At 60.0% G+C, this 17,681-nt stretch overlaps 1 protein-coding gene across 1 annotated transcript in view; it reads left to right on the plus strand.

The window, feature by feature from the left end:
• MLYCD (malonyl-CoA decarboxylase) overlaps nt 1-8,296 on the plus strand; it is a 14,109-nt gene extending 5,813 nt beyond the window's left edge. Inside the window, exons 2-5 of the mRNA XM_004704526.2 lie at nt 3,039-3,151; nt 3,909-4,065; nt 5,227-5,376; nt 7,233-8,296. Of these exons, the coding sequence (XP_004704583.1) occupies nt 3,039-3,151; nt 3,909-4,065; nt 5,227-5,376; nt 7,233-7,763 (951 nt within the window). The 3' untranslated portion in view covers nt 7,764-8,296. The remainder of the gene's footprint in view (nt 1-3,038; nt 3,152-3,908; nt 4,066-5,226; nt 5,377-7,232) is intronic.
• The last annotated feature ends 9,385 nt before the right edge of the window (nt 8,297-17,681 follow it).

The raw sequence follows: 17,681 nt of genomic DNA on the forward strand, positions 1-17,681 counted from the left end.
CCCCGAGTCTAGCAGGGGCGCCGAGCCTCTGCCGGACAGAGGCAAGTGCCGGTTTAAGGGATGTTTTACAAGGCGGCAAAGGTCAATGTTTTACAAGGCCACGTGGTGGTTTTTCCCGACAGCAAGTGTGATAGCCGGAGGCGGTGAACTGAAGTGAGGGGAAGGGAAGGGATATCCCCAGCCCGGAAGTTCTTGGTCCAGTGCTCTAGATTCATGGACAGTGTTGGATGGGTAACAGGCAGTTGATCCCAGCGGATCTATTTCTGCTGACCACGGAGCTTTACTGGTCTTCCTACTGAAGGAATCTGTAGGCAGGTTCAGAGTGTCCTAGTGACGTAGTGGTTACACCTAAGGCTGCTGCCTGCAAGGTCAGCAGTTTGATACCACCAGCCCCTCCTTGGGAGAAAGAGCTTTCTTCTACTCTCATGAAGAGCCACAGCCTCACCCGCAGGGGTGGTTCTGCCCTGTCCTGTAGGGTCACTGTGAGTCAGCCTGGACTCAATGGCAGTGAGATTCCAAGCAGTTAACTGTGTCCTTTGTCTGTGGGGGGTGGGGGGAGGCAGGGGGGGTCTTATTTCTAGCTGTCTTGTGTGCTACCCCAGTCCCAGATGGACTTAAGAGGCTTGTCACTGTGCCTGGAACATGCCCTCAGGAAGGCACACCACCTGGATGATAGAGAGAGGGGAGCGAGTGAAGACAGAGCCCCAATCGGCCCCATAGAAGCCGGAGGGAGTGGAGCCACAGTTGGGGGACAGTCCCACTTATGCGGCCTCGCGTGGGCCTGAGCACAGAAGCCCATGTCCGAGTGCCCCTTGTTGGCCCTCTCTGCTCCTCACCGTCAGCCCACCCAGAGGTGCCTCAGAAGAGAAGCCTGGCGATCTGCTCCAGACCCAGTGCTGCCGAGGCTGGTCTGGCTCACAGTGAGCGAGCACGCCTGTGCTTGTGTGTGTGCATGCATTCATGTATGCGTCCGTGCGTGTCTGTCGGGTATCCAAGGTGGTGAATCTATATTGTCTCTCCCTCCGAGTGGCTGGTGGATTTTAACTGCCAGCCTTGTGAGCAGGCCAACACTGAACCAACTGCACCACCAGGGCTCCTGAAAGGGCACTGCCTACTCTGAAATGCACATGGGGTACCCCGAGTCAAGGTTGAACTCAGTGACAGCTTTAGCGTGTGTGAGAAAGGGTGTGTGTGTGGCAGTGTGTGTGTGAGAAGGGTGCATGTGTATGAGGGCCATTTGAGTGAAGGGTGGGGGTGTGTGAGCAGGGTGAGTTTGTATGCGGGCTGTTTGAGTGGGATGTGTGGGAGAGAAGAGGTGTGTGTGTGTGTGTGTGTGGTCTGAAGATGAGAAGTTGCTGGTACCCACCACCCAGCATTCCCCGCACCACCACTCACACCTGCCGTGCCAGCCCACCCTCGGTGTCCTGAACAGAACCTGGTAGGGAGCCGTGAGCAGCTTTCAGACTCCAGAAACTCCCGGAGGCTGTGTCTCCAAGCCTCTGCTTGATGTGACCCCAAGTCAGTGAGCACAGAGTCCCCCACTGGCCCTGCTGAGCTGGAGCCTGGCTCTGAGACCTCCCTCCAGCCCCAGCAGTGGTGGTCAGGCTTGGCCCTGAGAGCGAACACTTGTCACCCTTCACCCAGATTCCCTGTGCTCCTGGGCCTTGGTCACTTTAACCGGCTGTGCTGCACCAGCTCAAAATAGAAGGAAGAGGCCTCTCATGGGGCATGTCTGTCAGCTATACCACTTCCTCCGAAGTCATGCTGCAGCACAGCCATGGCCCTCAGTGGTCAAGGCCTCCTGACCCCGCTACCCACCTCCATGGTGTCCCACCCACCCCCAGCCCCCTGGGGCCTCTGGCTCTCCTAACCTCACTATAAAGGTCCCGGTTGCAGCTTGGGTGCTAAAAACCAACTCGCTGTCTCTGGAGGTAGATAGAGGTGAACTGAAACCATGTAATCTAAAATGCCAACCAAGGTTTTAAAAAACAAGCTGTCCGTTGAAGGACAGGCTACCTCCCATCAGGCCAAGCTGTGTCCTGATGACGGAGAGGGGACCGTGGCAAAGCAAGCCTCCTAGACTGCTGAAATCCAGGAGAGGGCTCTGTGCTGGCAGACCACAGAGACACCACACGGCCTTCGGCGCTCATTCCATCTCTGGGTGGGGTTGTGCTCACTGTGACCCAGATTCAGAGCATGCTGTGTGATGTGGGCAACTCTTCCCCCTCCAGGTGTCTCACTCCCTGCCATCCAGCCCATCCCTGTCACAGGGGCCCGATAGGACAAGGGGGGCACTGCCCCTCGGTTTCTGAGGCATCAATCTTTGTGGAAGCAGACAGCCTCCTCTTTCTCCTGTGGGCCGGCTGGTGGGTTTCGAACCACATACCTTGCCTTAGCAACCCCACTGCACCACTCCCAATGAACAGCGTGCTTACTCTTCAGTCACAGAGGCCTTCCACAAGGAGCTCTTGCCTGTCGGGCTGCTCACCACAGGGTCAGCAGTTCAAAACCACCAGCCATTTCAAGGGAGGAAGAGGGGGCTTTCTACTGCCATAGAGTTACAATCTGAGCAACTCACTGGGGCAGGTTCCTGCTGTCCCGGCATCAACTTGAAGGCAGGGATTTGGGGATTGGTTTTGGTTGCAGGAGAGGGTTGAATACGGGGACCCTGCAGAAAAAGCTGCATAGAGAATCAACCAGTCAACTTTAGGGGTCTATTTGTGTGAAGAGTAGCAGACGTCCCTTTTTTTCAGGGTAGGGTGGGTGTGCGTGTGTTTCCGCACACAGCACCTGATCGCATCCGCCAGGTGTTCTGTCACCACTCTGCATCGCCGGCTGCCCACTGCAGCCCCATCCCCGCTGCCCAGGAACCCACTGTGCTCCGCAAACATAGACCTGTTCTAGATCGTTTCACATGCCCTGTGGGGGGTGGGGGGGGCACACCACGTCCTGGACCTGCCCTTCAGCACAAGGCCCGGCCAGCATGCGGGCAGTGGCTCGCGTGGCCGGGTGGCCCACATGGTCCCTCTCTCCTGCAGGAAATGGACGGCGTGCTGAAGAGCATGCTCACCGAGTGGTTCTCCTCGAGCTTCCTCAACCTGGAGCGCGTCACCTGGCACTCGCCGTGCGAGGTGCTGCAAAAGATCAGTGAGTGAGTATCCCTCCGCGTGCGTGTACATGCGCCCCCAGACCCCGGGATCTCGGAGCAGGGGTTCCTTATCTACGTCCTCCTGCCTGTGCCCTTGTACGGGGCAAGGGGTCTTATCTGTAATGACCAATTAGAAGCACACGCACAACCCCACCCCCCATCACCAAGTTTAGGGGCCCTGGGCCCTGCGGAGCTCCAGTCATTACAATAGCATTCCTCCCCACCCTCAGCTAAAAGTTCTAACGTAACATTTACACATAATGACAGACTTGTGCCCCAAAAGGTGCCATTGGGGGGACCCCAAGTTCTCGGGGGCTGGTCGCAAGCCCTTTCTTTTGAGGTACCTGTGAGTGGACTTGAACTGTCTGCTTAGCTGAGCGCCGACCATTTGGCCACCCAGGCGGGGTTGGAGGCGCAGTCTCAGTCGGGGCTGTCTCAACTGCTGGAGGAGGGCTCCCCCGGGTGCCCCTCCCACCCCCAGGCTGGCCCTGTGTCCTGGTCCCAGCAGGCGGCTGGACAGGCCGGACCCACCGGGCGAGGGGCACTTCGCAGCTGCAGGAGCCAGAGGATGCTGGGAGCACTGTGTGGGGTTCCTGCGCGTGGTGGGTCGTCCTAAAACAAGTGTCGGGATCCCAGCCTGGCCCCACACTTCCGGGACGAAGGGCGCTGGCAGAGGGCGGGGTCGGTATCCAGCTGCCCTGTGACCCCTAGTGAGCGTTGTCCCTTTCCTCCCTCCCTCCCTCCCTCTGCCCCTCACCAGGTCCGAGGTGGTGCACCCCATAAAAAACTGGATGGACATAAAGCGCCGCGTGGGGCCCTACCGACGCTGCTACTACTTCTCCCACTGCTCCACCCCCGAGGAGCCCCTGGTGGTCCTGCACGTGGCCCTGACCCCCGAGATCACCAGCAACATCCAGGTAGCGCCCCGTGGCGGGCTGGCATCTCATCGGATGGACAGGTGGCTGGTCAAGCCACGGAGCCCTGGTGGCGGGGTGGTTACACGCAGGCTGCTCGCCACTGGAAACCACCAGCCCCGTTCGGCTCCCTGTAGAGTCCGAGTCCGTCCCAGAACCCACAGGGACAGTTCTACCCTATCCTGGTAGGGTCGCTCAGAGTCTGCATGGCAGAGTTGGGGGGGGGGGGCGGCTGTGAAGGGGAGGAGCTAGAACGCTGACTCAGCGTTGCCTCAGCTGCGCAGTGCGCTTCAGGGTAGAGAGGCTCCTTTCTCACCGCCCTGCGCTGAAACGGGTCCTGTCTGGTCGTCCCTGCTTGTGCTTGTGGCTAGTGTGCCCTCTCCTGATGGCCCCTGGCAGGACCGGCTGACACACCTGGGCAGGTGCGCCTGCTTCTTGAGCAGCAGAAGCAATGAAGACTGTGAGTGAGACTCAGCGGGACAGGGGCTCTCTTTGACCACCGTTAGCTCCTCTGCAAGAGTGCAGGGCCAGGCCTGGGCTTGGGAGGGATCTCCACTTCTGTTTCACAGCCTCACCCCACCCCCCACCCCCCCTCTCAGGATGCCCTTTACTTTGGGGGTCTCTCAGGGTCCTTTGAGAGTCTGGGGGCAAGCAGAGCAGAGGCCTTTCTGGGAGAAGTGTGTACCCCACCTTGTTAGACACGGTGCCTGGAAGCCTGGGGCCTTGTGACCAGCGCTGGGGCCTGGGTCCCCAAGCCACACATGGGCTCACAGAATCATCAGTGCAGCAGGGCCCTGCGTGTCCGCTTGAGAACCCTCTGTGAGACAAAGACAAGCAGGTGTCAGGGCAGAGGGACAAGATGACAGGGAACAGAGTGGCCAGAATGGGGCCTGAGTGCCCACGTCTGTCATTGAATGAGTGTGGACAGTAAGCCGGCCCCTCAGAGCGTCCACCTGCTGTCACTGAGCAAGCGTGGACAGTGGGACAGGCCTGAGAGCGTCCACCTGCTGTCACTGACGGGAAAGTGTACACAACCCTGAGACCACGGCTCCCCCCCATAAGGACCCCCGTGGCCCTGAGACCACGGCTCCCCTGTTGTGGGCACCCCGCCCAGTGGTTGACCCATGGGCAGGATCGCACCCCAGCGTGCTCTCTGTCCTCCAGGCGATTGTGAAGGACTGCCCCCCCTCAGAGACAGAGGACAAGAACCACATCACCACCGCCATCTTCTACTCCATCAGCCTGACGCAGCAGGGCCTGCAGGGGATCGAGCTCGGCACCTTCCTAATCAAGCGGGTCATAAAGGAGCTGCGGGTAAGCGCCCAGCTCTGGTCGCGGTGGACAGGGCTCTTCCCGGCCGTCCAGGAGTCAGGAGGGGAAGCGGGAATCTCGAATTTGCCCTGCACTTCGGGTGTGCCCTGGGATGTCAGCCTTGCCGGGGTGGTGTTGCAGGAGCACCTGCGTCTGTCCTCTGGAGTGGCCCATGGTGGCTGTCGGTTGAGTGGTCACCCTAGCCACGCCATGTATGGCCAGCCTGCCCCGGTCCACACGCTGCCGGGCTCCTGGTGCTGGCAAGTCATCCACCCCAGAGGCAAGGCTGGGTCTCCACCGCATGCTCTCACTGTTGCTGTGAGCAGCGCTGTACCCATCCTGCCACAGGAAGTTCCCCGGCTCGCATCGCCGCCTCAGGATGTACTGTGAGCAGGACCTTGCTGGGATTGCCAGCAAACAAGCCAGTGATGTATGCAGGACGTGTGCATGTGTGTGCAGGATATGTGCACGGAGAGGGAAAAATTGTTCCGAGGAAGTGGCTTGCATGGCTGTGGAGGTTGGCAAGTCCCAAATCCGTGTGTGAGACTTCCGGCTGGAGGCTTCCCGACTCGAATGGCATTGGCGTCTGACATACACAGAATCAGCAGGTCAGACAGCAGGCTGCTGGCTCATGTCCGAAGATCCAGAGGTCAGAGGCTGGCAAGTCAGACGTAGGCTCTAGAGGGGGCTCAAAGATCCACATATATTGGGTGCACGGGATCTCCCCAGGCATTGGACCACACAGAAGAGGAGAATTTCACAGTACCGGGAATTGTGACCCAGCCGGGAGCACGCTGACCAGCCTGTCCTCTGCCAGATTTCAAAAGCAATGCCTCGTGAGCCTGCCTGCCTTTTATGACCAGAAAGTTCCGAGCGTGGGGCTCGCTCACTGAGTGATTGTGATTGAAGCTAGAGAATGGAGAAACGCCCCCAGACCCCTGGGTCCCACCCTCTGCACCCACCGTCGTGTGCCTGGTGTGGGGGTGGGGGGGCTGTCTGAGTCCTCCAGGGCAGTGCAGAGAGTGGCTGTAACAAGCACATTTACTCTCTCACCGCTCAGAAGACTGGAAGGCCCCACAGGGAGATCTCTCTCAGCCTCCTGGGTCTAGGTGGTTCCCAGCCCCAAAGGATGGTGGTAGGAGGTCCCTCCAACCGTCGATCACTTGTTTAACCTCCGTGACCGCTCTAAAGAGACACACTCAAGGCACAACTTAAACCCCTGGCTTGTGTCCTGCCTCGTAAACAGCACTCTAGTGAGGGTTTATAACACAGAGGATAGTCACATCAGATCACAGAACAGAGGGCGACCACACAGCACAGGGGCCCAGGCCCAGCCGAGCTGGCACATGCCTTGGGAGGCACGATGCATGCACCCTGCCACACGGGGTAACCCAGCCCCTGGGTGCCTGCATACCAGGCCCGCCCCACAGCGGCCCAGCCGGTTCGCTTTCGGCAGGGCCCCAACTCGAGCCTCGCTGTCCCCAGAAGAAAGGGCGGTCCTGAAGCCCACCTGGCCAGGGTGTGCCCAGCCAAAGACCCTTGAGTGAGTGCAGATGACCAGAGTGTGTCCGAGGTGTCATTCAGAGGAACGGGCTGCCGTCCAGCCAATCCCAACGCTCGACGACCCTGAATAGGCTTCCCGAGACTGCCCGCCTTGACAGGCTCAGGCAGGGTCACCTCCCCGCCCCCGCGGAGCAGCCGGTGGGCCGGAGCCCTTGTGGTCCACGGCCCAGTGTTTAACCCACTGAGGCTCTGTACGCACAGATTGGTCAGGTGTGAGTGATGGGTGGAGAGGAGTGCTGATCCACCAGCGAACCGCCCACTGAACCTGTCTGTCTGTCCGTGTGCCTGTCTCACAGAGAGAGTTCCCCCACGTGGCGGCCTTCTCCAGCCTCTCGCCCATCCCCGGCTTCACCAAGTGGCTGCTGGGTCTGCTGAGCTCGCCGAAGGAGCATGGGCACAGCCCGCTCTTCACGGACGGCGAGGCGCAGGAGCTGGCCGAGCTCCTGGGCGGGCCGGTCGGCGACACGCTCAAGGACTTCCTCAGCAGCCACGAGTGGGCCCTGAGCGAGCAGCTGGCTCGGGCGCTGCAGGCCCCTCTGATGCGGCTCTGCGCCTGGTACCTCTACGGCGAGAAGCACCGGGGCTATGCCCTCAACCCCGTCGCCAACTTCCACCTGCAGAACGGGGCCGTCCTGTGGCGCATCAACTGGATGGCCGACCAGAGCCGCAAGGGCCTGACGGGCTCCTGCGGCCTCATGGTCAACTACCGCTACTTCCTGGAGGAGACCACCATGAACAGCACCGCCTACCTGGGCTCCAAGCACATCAAGGCCTCTGAGCAGGTCCTCAGCCTGGTCAGCCAGTTCCAGAAGAGCAGCAAGCTATAGCCACGACCAGCCGCACTGCCCCGTCCATCTGTCCTCGTGGCTGGGCCCCGAGGGTTGAGTGTCCACAAGAGGTCCTTGGGCAGAGCAGGAGGCCCCGCTCTGCTCCCTTCTCCTGGGGCAGGGCCCCACCCACTGTGGTCACCAGGTGACTGTGGGTGCAAGTGGACACAAGGTGGCGGAGCCCGGGGCCAGGGCCAGGGCCAGGGCCGCTCCTGCCTCCTGGGAGGTCCCGCCGAGGTACGTTGCTCGGCTCACCCAAGGACCAGGGCAAGCAGCCAAAAGCAGCTCAAACCTGTGGGTGGCCCCTCACTGCCACACACACGCTTTGCTCGCTCCGGCTGTGCTGTGCAGTCCCCGCAGCGTGTGTGTTGAGGCGGGCCAGCGGCACCGAATCGGTAAAACCACTGCCTGTGCCCCAGAGCACAGCTGCGTGAAGCACTGGGGGGCCCCAACGCGCCTGAGGACCGGCGCTTGGAGACGACCTGGGTGTGCTCTGTGATGCACTAATAACACACATGGCTTTGTCACAGCAACAGGTGCCTCCTGACCCGTCCGGATGCCGCCGGGCCAGGGACGTGGGGTGGACGGAGTTGGGGACCAAGCCTTCAGGGGGCCTAGGTCCCGGGAGCTGGAGACTCCAGACGTGGGAATGTGGAGGCGGCCTGTCTTCGTGCCAGTGCCCGGTGTGCTTGCAGGGGCGCTGGGTAGTGGTAGAAGGGCCTGTGTGCCTGTGTGTATATGGATAAGTGGGGGATGGTGCAGATTCATGGGGGGCTGCCCGTGCATTGAAGGCGTAAGTGGGAGGGGGGGTGGACTTAGGGCAGCGGCTGTGCGTGGAGCAGGAGGCTTGTGTGTACATGGGTGTGTGGGGTGGGGATTTGCCGTGCAGTGAAAGCCTGTGTGTCTGCCCCTGTTTCAGACCTTCGAAGCCGTTCTTTGGGGTTCAGCCCCACTGCACCCCACATGCAGCATTAGATCGCGGCTCCATTGTGTCCGTGAGACACTCCTCTTCCTGTGCCCATCCTCCTGGGCGCTGCACCCTTGGTCAGCGCTGGGCTGTCTGTGCAGGCCTCAGTCAGGGTTCCTCACCAGCCAGCAGCCTGGCAGGGCTGCCTAGGCCTGGGTGGAGGCAGAGGCCCTCCCCCAGTTCTCAGCTGTCCTACGTCCCTCGCCGGCTTCCTGTTGCCTTGTCAGCTTTGGCCCTGTATCTGACGTATGTTTTCCTCGATTCTCCTCGGTGCCACGGAAGGTTCTGGATCCCTGGGGTCAGGCCGTCCAGCCCCGCCCACTCTAGAGCAATGCCCTGTCACCTGCCATGCAGGTTCCTCACATGCGAACAGAGCATGACCCAAGTATGTCCCCCCCCAGCACAGGGGCTGAGGCAAGACAGGGGTCCACCTCACACGCCAGTGGGGGAGACCACCGGCACCCTCCCTTCGCCAGATGCCCACATTGCTAGGCGCACCCCTGGGTAGCAAACCCCACCCCCACCACGGGACACAGTCTCCTCCCACACCTGTTAAGATAGCAGCGGGGCTCAGGCCAACCACTCTAACCAAGGTGTTCTATTCAGGAAGAGGGAACGGGTAGTCGCGGGGCCTGGCCCCAGGACGAGGTGAGGTTGATTGGGGAGTGCTTGTTACAAGTCAGTAATGGACATGACTGTGGGTGACGCTGGCCAATCCCTGCCCCACAAGCACAAAGTCGAGTCCAGCAAGCCACCCCTAGGAGCCCAGGCCCTTCCCATCTCAGTAGCTCCACGCCCCTCTCCCCACCGCATACTGCTGATAGAAGTTCAGACTGGGAACAGACACGCTTCTGGGCCCCGTGTTCTGGGGCATGTCCCTGGCAGACCCCCAGCATCTCATCCCATCCAGCAGTTTGGGGGAGGCTCCCATGCTAAGGGCCCGAGATCCGGCCAGTGCCCAGTTCAAGTCCCAGCTCCCACCGCCGGCCCCCCCCCGGGGGGGGGCCTGGAGTTAACCCTGGCCCTATGGGTTGCCGAGAGGCCCCCAGAGCATCTCCACAACCAGTGCTCCTGTACCGTCGGGACGGGGCGTCTCTGGCTTAATGAGGGCACCACGCTCTAGGACCCGTGATCTGGATCCGTCCGCCACATGTCTGGGAGCCACAAGGTGGGCCACCTCGAGCACCTCTGCTTATGCTCAACGCGTGCAGGGAAGGGCCTCCATGCACTTCTTGGGCACAGGCTCAAAGCTCACTTCATGGAGTCAATTCTGACTCATCGTGACCCTACCGGGCAGAGTGGAACTGCCCCTGCCTGTGGGCTCCCTGAGGCACCCTCCCCTTCCAAAGCAGCCTGTGGGTTAGAACCCCCTCAGGCCGAGGAGCCGCCAGGAGTCACAGGACTGCCCGGTCACATTGGCCCCCTGTCCTATGCTGGCCCTGATCACCCCCAGTCATGCTCTGGCAGAGCTGTGCAAGTCCAGCAGAACTGCCCTAGGGTGCCCGTCACCCGTGTTTCAGAGCCAAGTTGCCAGGCCTTTCTTCTGAGGCACACGTTGTGCTAGACTAGAACCCCCAACCTTTCACTCAGCAGCCGAGCCGGTGCACTGCCCGCCCCACCCAGCGTACACTCTAACTCAAGAGCTGCTCTTTCTGATTCTCCACTATATCTTGGACCCTTCTTTGGGATGTGGCTGCACAGGGCTCTCCTCTGCTCAGTTTAGCAGCTAGACCACTGCCACCACGCTGTCCCCAGGTGGGGACCGTACCAGCTCTCAGCAGGGACATGCTTCTCTCACAGGGAACACGGGGATGCCCACCAACCCTGCCTCCCAGAGGCCACCTCTCCAGGCCCCCAGCAGACACCCTGGCTGTTTGGAGTCTGTTGCCTCTGGGGAGGGTGGAGGGGAGGCCTGGCTGTAGAGAGGTGGGGGACACCACCTCCCCAGAGCTAGGCTCTGCGGCAAAGCTGGGTGGGGTCTGGCTATGACTATGATGCCACGGTGGGGCCGGTGGACATTGGTGGCCTCATGCCCGTGGTGGGGCCCAAACAGCACCCTGGGAGGTGGAGTCCCTTGTGGACCTACTCATCAGCCACTCTCCCATAGGCCGGAAGCCGCTGTGCCTCCCCCCACCCCCAGGGTTGGGAGGGCTGAGGGGTTGTCGGGGAGCATAGGACCCATGGGGGTGACGGTGTTGTGACTGGAGACTGTTGTGACCACAAATTCGTCTTAAGTCACAGCGGCTCCGATTCAAAAACCAGGCCTCCAACTAGGACCAACCAGGCCCTGGGAACAGCCCTTGTGGGCACTGTGCCCCCGTTTGCCCACTTGATGGCAGTGTTGCATTTCTAGCTGCCTTCCGACTTTGCTGAGGGGACCCTGGCTCCGGAGTCCCCACAACAAACACCCCTCCGCTCCAGAGGCCGAGCAGTGAGGTAGTGGGGGCAGGCGGGGCTGCCAACTGCTGCCTCCCCCCTGGGCCCCAGGTCACCCCGAGAGTAGGCGAGTGGCTGCTTACAAAGACTCTAAGGAGCTCTGGGCGCCCTGAGAGTGACTGTCCCTACAGGGGACTGACCCTGAGGAAGGACGTCCTGGAGGGGACCATCTCTTCCTAACGGGGACCATCCATCCCTGATGGGAACTATCTGTCCCTGAGGGGTCCCCACGGGGCTGAGTGAAGACAGGACTCTCAGCATTGGGCTCTCCCAGGGAGGCAGCTTTCCAAGGGGCCAGGTCTCCCAGCCTGGCTCCATCACCTGTGCACCTGCATCACGGCATTCACATGTCATGGCCACCAAACTCACGATTATGGTCAAAAGTCAACAGGTACAATACGCTGGTGACAGAGGGTTGTTACATCCCACTGAGGTACAGCGCCTGGTTCCTCTCCCCTCTCCCCTCTTCCCTCCCCTTTCCCCTCCCTCTCCTTTCCCCCCTCTCCCTTTCCCTCTCCCCCCTTCCCTCTCTCCCCCTCTCTTCTCCTTTCTCTCTCTCCTCTCCTCCCTCTCTCATCTTCTTTCTCCTCCCTCCCTCCCTCTCTCCCTCTCCTCTCCTCTCCTTTCTCTCTTCTCTCCCCTCTCTCTCTTCCCCTCTTCTCTCCCCTTTCTCCCCCCCCCACCAACCAACATTAATAAATGCTAGTTGTCAGCAAGCTGGCTCCAGCTCAGTGACCTTATGTCTAACTGAACAGAGCCCATTGTTTCAGCTATTCATGCCAGTACCCCCACTGAGGGGTCCCTCACTTCTGCAAACCCTCTGCTTTTAACACCAGCCACCCCTGCCCAGGACATGCCCAGAAGAGGTGGTACTCCTTGGAAGATGAGTCTGTTGACACTGAAGCAGACCTCAGCCCTGTGCCCACCAGCTCCCCAGCTTCAACGTATTTCTTCTGTTCTCCTTTAAGGGACCCAGCAAACCCGCCACCGTCCAGTCTGATTTGCTGGGAGCTTGTAATACAGCGTGGAGCGGCCCCAGAGGGTTTCCTAGTTTTTCCGGAAGCAGGCTACTGCATCATCCCCCCTCTGAGTGGCTAGTAGGTTCGAACCGCCCACCTCTCAGCAGCCAAGCATTTAACCACTGCCCCATCAGGACTCCTTCAAAACAACCCACTGCCTGGGTCAAGTCTGACTCATAGATGCCCTGCAGGACAGGGTAGAGCTGCCCCTGTGGGTTTCCAGGACTGGTTTCCAGAGCTTTCTACAAGAGTAGAAAACGCCATCTTTCTGGTGAGCGGCTGGTGTTTTCGAACTGCTGACCTTTCGGCTAAGCAGCCCACCGTGTACCCTGTGCCACCAGGGCAAAGCCTTTGTGGGAGAGGACTCCACAGCCCTCGGGGACTTTTGAGAGGAAGAGAGGACAGCAGCCGAGTCACCTGCTCCCTTGGTGGGCCAGCATGCCTGCCCTGGCCCAGGACCACCGTCTCTCACTCTCAGGGGGACACACTCCCCTGGCCTCCCCAATGGCAGCCATGTTCCCAAGGCCCCAGCATACACCGGCCAGAGCCAGCTGGCCAAGGACAGGGCACCACATCCAGGAGAACTGGATGTCCATGACCGTGTGGCCGACGTGGAGTGTCCCATAGAGGAGGGCCGGGCCATGTGCTGAGGGCCTTCCGAGCCCTACAGAGGATCCTACAGAGCTTCCATTGTGAGGGGTCACTGCTGGGGCTGGGGAGCTGCTGACCTCCACCCCCCACTAGCAAGACAGAGCTTTGTGATGTGACAGAGACCAGCCTGTCCCTCCCCCAACCCTACTGCCACGTCCAGTGGGGGGGGGGGGTCCCCCAGGGGAGGCTCAGCCTCACAGAGCCATGCTGCCCACCAGGTGCACCTGTTCACCTACCTCAGGTAAGGAGGTGGGCTCAGAGTGGGCAGCTAGGGCCCCGGGGAGGGGCTCAGAGTCAGGTCGGCTGGGAGCTCAGCTTGTCCTGTGGTTTCAGGAAAGAGCCGGGACCCAAGGGCAAGCTCCTGGTGGTGATGGGTTCACTGGTACTGCCTCGCCCCCCACAAGAGGGGGCCCTCCGAGGAGGCTCCCAAGAGAACGCACCCAGCACCCATGGTTTGGGACCCCAGAACTGATTGGGCCTAGGGTGCCCCTATGCCCACTCCCAGGCCAGGCTGGGTCATGTGCTCCTTCAGAGTCCCTGACCAGCCCCACCCCCCTGAATGCCTGTGGCCAGCCCTGATTGAGTGCACAAAGGGGGGACCACCGGGGATCCCCCATCCCGTGCCCCCCTCCTGTGATCTGGGGCCAACTTCGTGGGTCTACAGGGCTGCCCCAGCCTTGATTGACAGCCTTCCTGCCCTGTCTGTTCCTAGCATCTGTGCCCGGTGACTGCCACCCACCAGCTCCGGGGCCACAGCCTTGGGCAGAGGAGGCCACGTGTGAACTTCTCTTGTCCCCCTCCCTCGCCCGGGCACTGCCCTTCTCTGAGGGTCCTCTGTGCCCCCACACTCGCCTCCCAAGCTGAGGTGCGGGCAGAAGGGATCTAAGTCCTGCAGGCAGGCTTAATCCCCACAATCCCTCTGGATCCGTGTTCTCCTCGCTGCGTCACGGACTGCCAGAACCAGGCAGTTTAAAACAACAGAAATGTACTCTCACGGGTGGGTCGGTCCTGGACCTCGAAGCCTGGGCTCACCCCGCAGGCCGGGGAAGGGGGAGTCTGCCCGCTGGCTTCCAGCCCCAGGCCGGGGCTCCTTGGCTTGCAGCCCATTAGTCACTGCCGCCTCCCTGCCTCCCCCCCACCCCCACCACCACCACCTCCTTAGTGTCTTGCCTCCTCCTCCTGTCTCTTGAAGGTGGGGTCAGTTCTGGGGCTTCAATTCCCCCCTTAATCCTTCATTAACCCTCGCAGCACCAAATGCTTTTCTGCATTGAGTTTTGTGTTGAAACAATGTGTTTTCCAGATGGAAGACTATTTGAGTGAAATAGGAAAAAATAGCTCTTTGGAGGTCATAATAGAATTTAAAGGAGCCCTGATGGCACAGCAGGTTACACCTTGGGCTGCTAACCAAGAGGTCAGCAGTTCAAAACCACCAGCCGCCGCTCTGTGGGAGAGGAAGAGGGGCTGTCTGCTCCCATAAAGAGTCAGTCTCACAAGCCCATGGGGGCAGCTCCACGCTGTGTTGCCACCACGCATCTGTGTTGCCTCGATGGCGGGGAGCAAGAATGGATTTTAGTCTTGTTAGTGGGACATGTTTCTCCTGAGGAGCAGCTGAGGGTCTTTGAACTGCTGACCTTGCAGTTAGCAGCCCGATGCCACCGTGGCACAGGGCCCTGCGATGTGCCTGGGCCCAGTTAGCACCACCAGCGCTCACCGAGCGAGCACCTGGCATTTGCCAGGCACTCAGGGGTGGGAACAGGAACGCCCTCCCTCCCAGCGTGAGTGTTCAAGTGAACAGAGAAGGTATCATTTGCAGGGTGACACCTTTGGGAAAGGGGGCAGCCACTCCTGCCGGGGAGCTGCCAAGAGCACCCTGCCAGCCAGAGAGAGAAAGAGGAGGCACCTGCTCCTCCTCCTGCCAGCCACTACCTGTCTGAGCCGGCAGGACAGGGCAGGACCCAGGACGAGCCTGGGGCCCAGCCCAGTGGGAAGAAAAACCCTGCCAGCCAGGATGCTGCATCCCTGAACCCCCAGGACACTGCCCCTCTCCTTTGGAGCCCACTGGCCCCATGGCCCTGCAGCCACAGCTGCAATAACACCCCACCCCCCTCCCCAGACGGGGCTGGCTCGAGTCCCCTCCCACCCTCCAAGCAGCAGGAGGCCAATTCACCGCTGGCCATGTCCTGGGGACCTGCTGGAGTTGGAGACAGCTTTCTTCACAGGAGTCAGGGACAGGACCCAGAGATTCTTCCAGGGGAGTCGTGGAAAGGGAGAGAGGGGCGCTCAGAATAGGAAAGCCCCCAGATGCAGGCCTGCTGAGGACTCCAGGGCCCAGCTCTGCCCTAGGCTCCTCTTCTGTGGAGCAGTGGGCTAGGCACTGAGGTGGCAACCACAAGGTCTGCGGTTCGAACCCTCTAGCCACTCTTCAGGAGACGGACGAGACTCTGTACTCCTGTAAAGAGTAACAGCCGCGAAACCCCAGGATGGAAGGCAATTTGAGGGAAATAGGGAAAAGGGGTTGGGTTGGGTTGGTTCAGTTTGGTTTTTTGGGTCATCGTGGGTGACCCAGGACGGGGACAGTCCTACCCTGTCCTACGGAGTCACATGCACCGGAGTCGACCCCATCGCCCGTGCGTGAGTCTGATTTTTGTTGTGAACGTATGTAAAAGCAGGAGCCCTGGTGGTGTGTCAGGTTACGCTGGGCTGCTACCTGCCAGGTCTGCAGTTCGACCCCACCAGCCACTCGTGAGGAGAAAGATGAGACATCCTACTCCCGGAAAGAGTTACAGCCTCTGATGGTAGGGGAGCGCGGGGAGAAAGGGGAGCCAACCGATCTCAGTGATCGACGTATAACTCCCTCCCGCCCCAACTGAGCTGGGTGAGCAACAGAAACGTGGGTGAAGGGAGACAGCGGACAGTGTAAAATAGGAAATAATAGCAATTGGTAATTTATCAAAGGCGTGCGAGGTTGGGGGGAGACAAAGAGGAGCTCAAGCAGAATGACATGATGGTGGCGACGTGTGTGCCAACGTGCTTGGTGCGGGCAATGTGTGGGCTGTGATGAGAACCCTAAGGGCCCCCAGTAAAATGACTGTAAACAGAGGGTGACCGCCTCGGAAACCCACGGGGGCAGTTCTGCCCCATCCTCAGGGTCACTGTGAGTCGTCCTCAACTCGACGTCAGCGAGTGAGAGAAACTGACCTGTGGTGGTGGGGGGTGTGAAATGGGGCCCTGCTCACTGCCGCGGGTGCCCCACGTCATCCAGGTCACACAGCTAGAAGCTTCCCTCAGTGAGTCAGCTTCACGTCCCAGCCCTGTGTGGTGCCCCCACCCCCTCCCGGACACCCTAGAGTTCGCCATCCCTGCCCCAGCGCCATCCACAAACACACCACATCCAGCACCCAGGCCTTGGCAGGCGCTGGCTCCCTGCCTAGAAGGCGGGGCCCTGAGTCTCCAGCCTAAGTGGGGCCGGCACATGGACAGAAGAACTTACCGGGCAGGCCTAGGGGCTTCCAATCAAAGCAGCCAGGGTACAGCTGAGAGGGCACAACTCATGACTATGCAACCCCCCATGCTGTCCCCAGTGACCTCCATCAAAGACACACACTATAGTCCCTATAAGGGACTGCCTCTCCCAGGGCTGGCTAGAGAGGGTGGAGGTAACCCGCTTTCCTGGGCACTCTGCCTGAGGGCAGGATGACCCGCAGCCTTGGTGAGCGACCAGAAGGGATTCAGTGGAGGCTTAGCTGTCAGAGGAAACCAGCTTCCAACAACCGAAGGGCCAGTAGGTGCACTTGTACGGCGACAGTATATAAAGATCATTGTAAAGTGGTAGCATGCTCACCTCAGCCCCTCTTGATGGTCCCCATGGAACTGGGAGAAGAGGGCAAACCTTTACTCTCTTGGGACATTGATATGACAAGACATGCATATTCAGTAGTTACAGGCGTCACAAGGTGGGTGGTATCCACAGTAAGGTCCCTGAGCTCACAGGTGAGGAAACCTAATACCTGCATTGGGGGAAGGTACCAGGGGGTTGGGTGTCCCGGCAGAAAGAGAGAACAAAGGATCGCATCTGCTCTTCTAGTTAAAGCTGCCGGCTGCATAACCATCAGCCAGGTGCTTGCAAGAGGCAACTTCAAGGCAGCACTGTTAAGGGAGGATAAAATAGGGAACAATATTAATGATGATTGGGGCTTACCTCCAACTCACAAGGGTGGAGGCCTCCTTCCACCCCAGAAACCCAGCCTACCAGGCTCTTTAATATATGAGAAAAGAGGATTCCTTGGTATGCACTCCTTCTGTTCTCTGCCCCCCACACCCAGTCCACTACGTGGAGACACTGCGAGTGAACTTTGGACTATCACTGTCATTCATGGCCACCTATGAAACCGGAGTGCCCAGAATTTCAACTCTAGTACAGGACTAGGGGTAGATGTAGGGTCAAAACCAAACTCACTGCCCCAGAGCCATTTCTGACTCATGGTGACCCTGTAGGACAGGGTAGAACTGCCCCTGTGGGTTGCTGAGATTATAACTCGGGGAGCAGGAAGGTGGTTTCCAGCAGCCCCCTTTCAGATAACCCACTATGCCACCAGGGCCCCTTCCTGGGAATATCACTCTCACTGCCAGCAAGTTGATGCCTACTGTGGGCCCGGGCAGAACTGCACCCCAGGGTTTCTGAGGCTGTAACTCTATGGAAATAGACAGCCTCATATCTCTCCTGCAGTGAGCGGCCCAGCCCATAAACACTATGCCATCAGGCCTGCCCTCCTGTGTATATCCCCAAACCAGCCCAACTCTGCCAAACTCACAGATTGACAGCGACCCTATCAGACAGGGTGGAGC

The sequence above is a fragment of the Echinops telfairi genome, unplaced genomic scaffold, assembly GCF_000313985.2.
Source record: "Echinops telfairi isolate 266 unplaced genomic scaffold, ASM31398v2 ScPeMD7_2291;HRSCAF=2852, whole genome shotgun sequence".
Taxonomy (NCBI): Eukaryota; Metazoa; Chordata; class Mammalia; order Afrosoricida; family Tenrecidae; genus Echinops; species Echinops telfairi.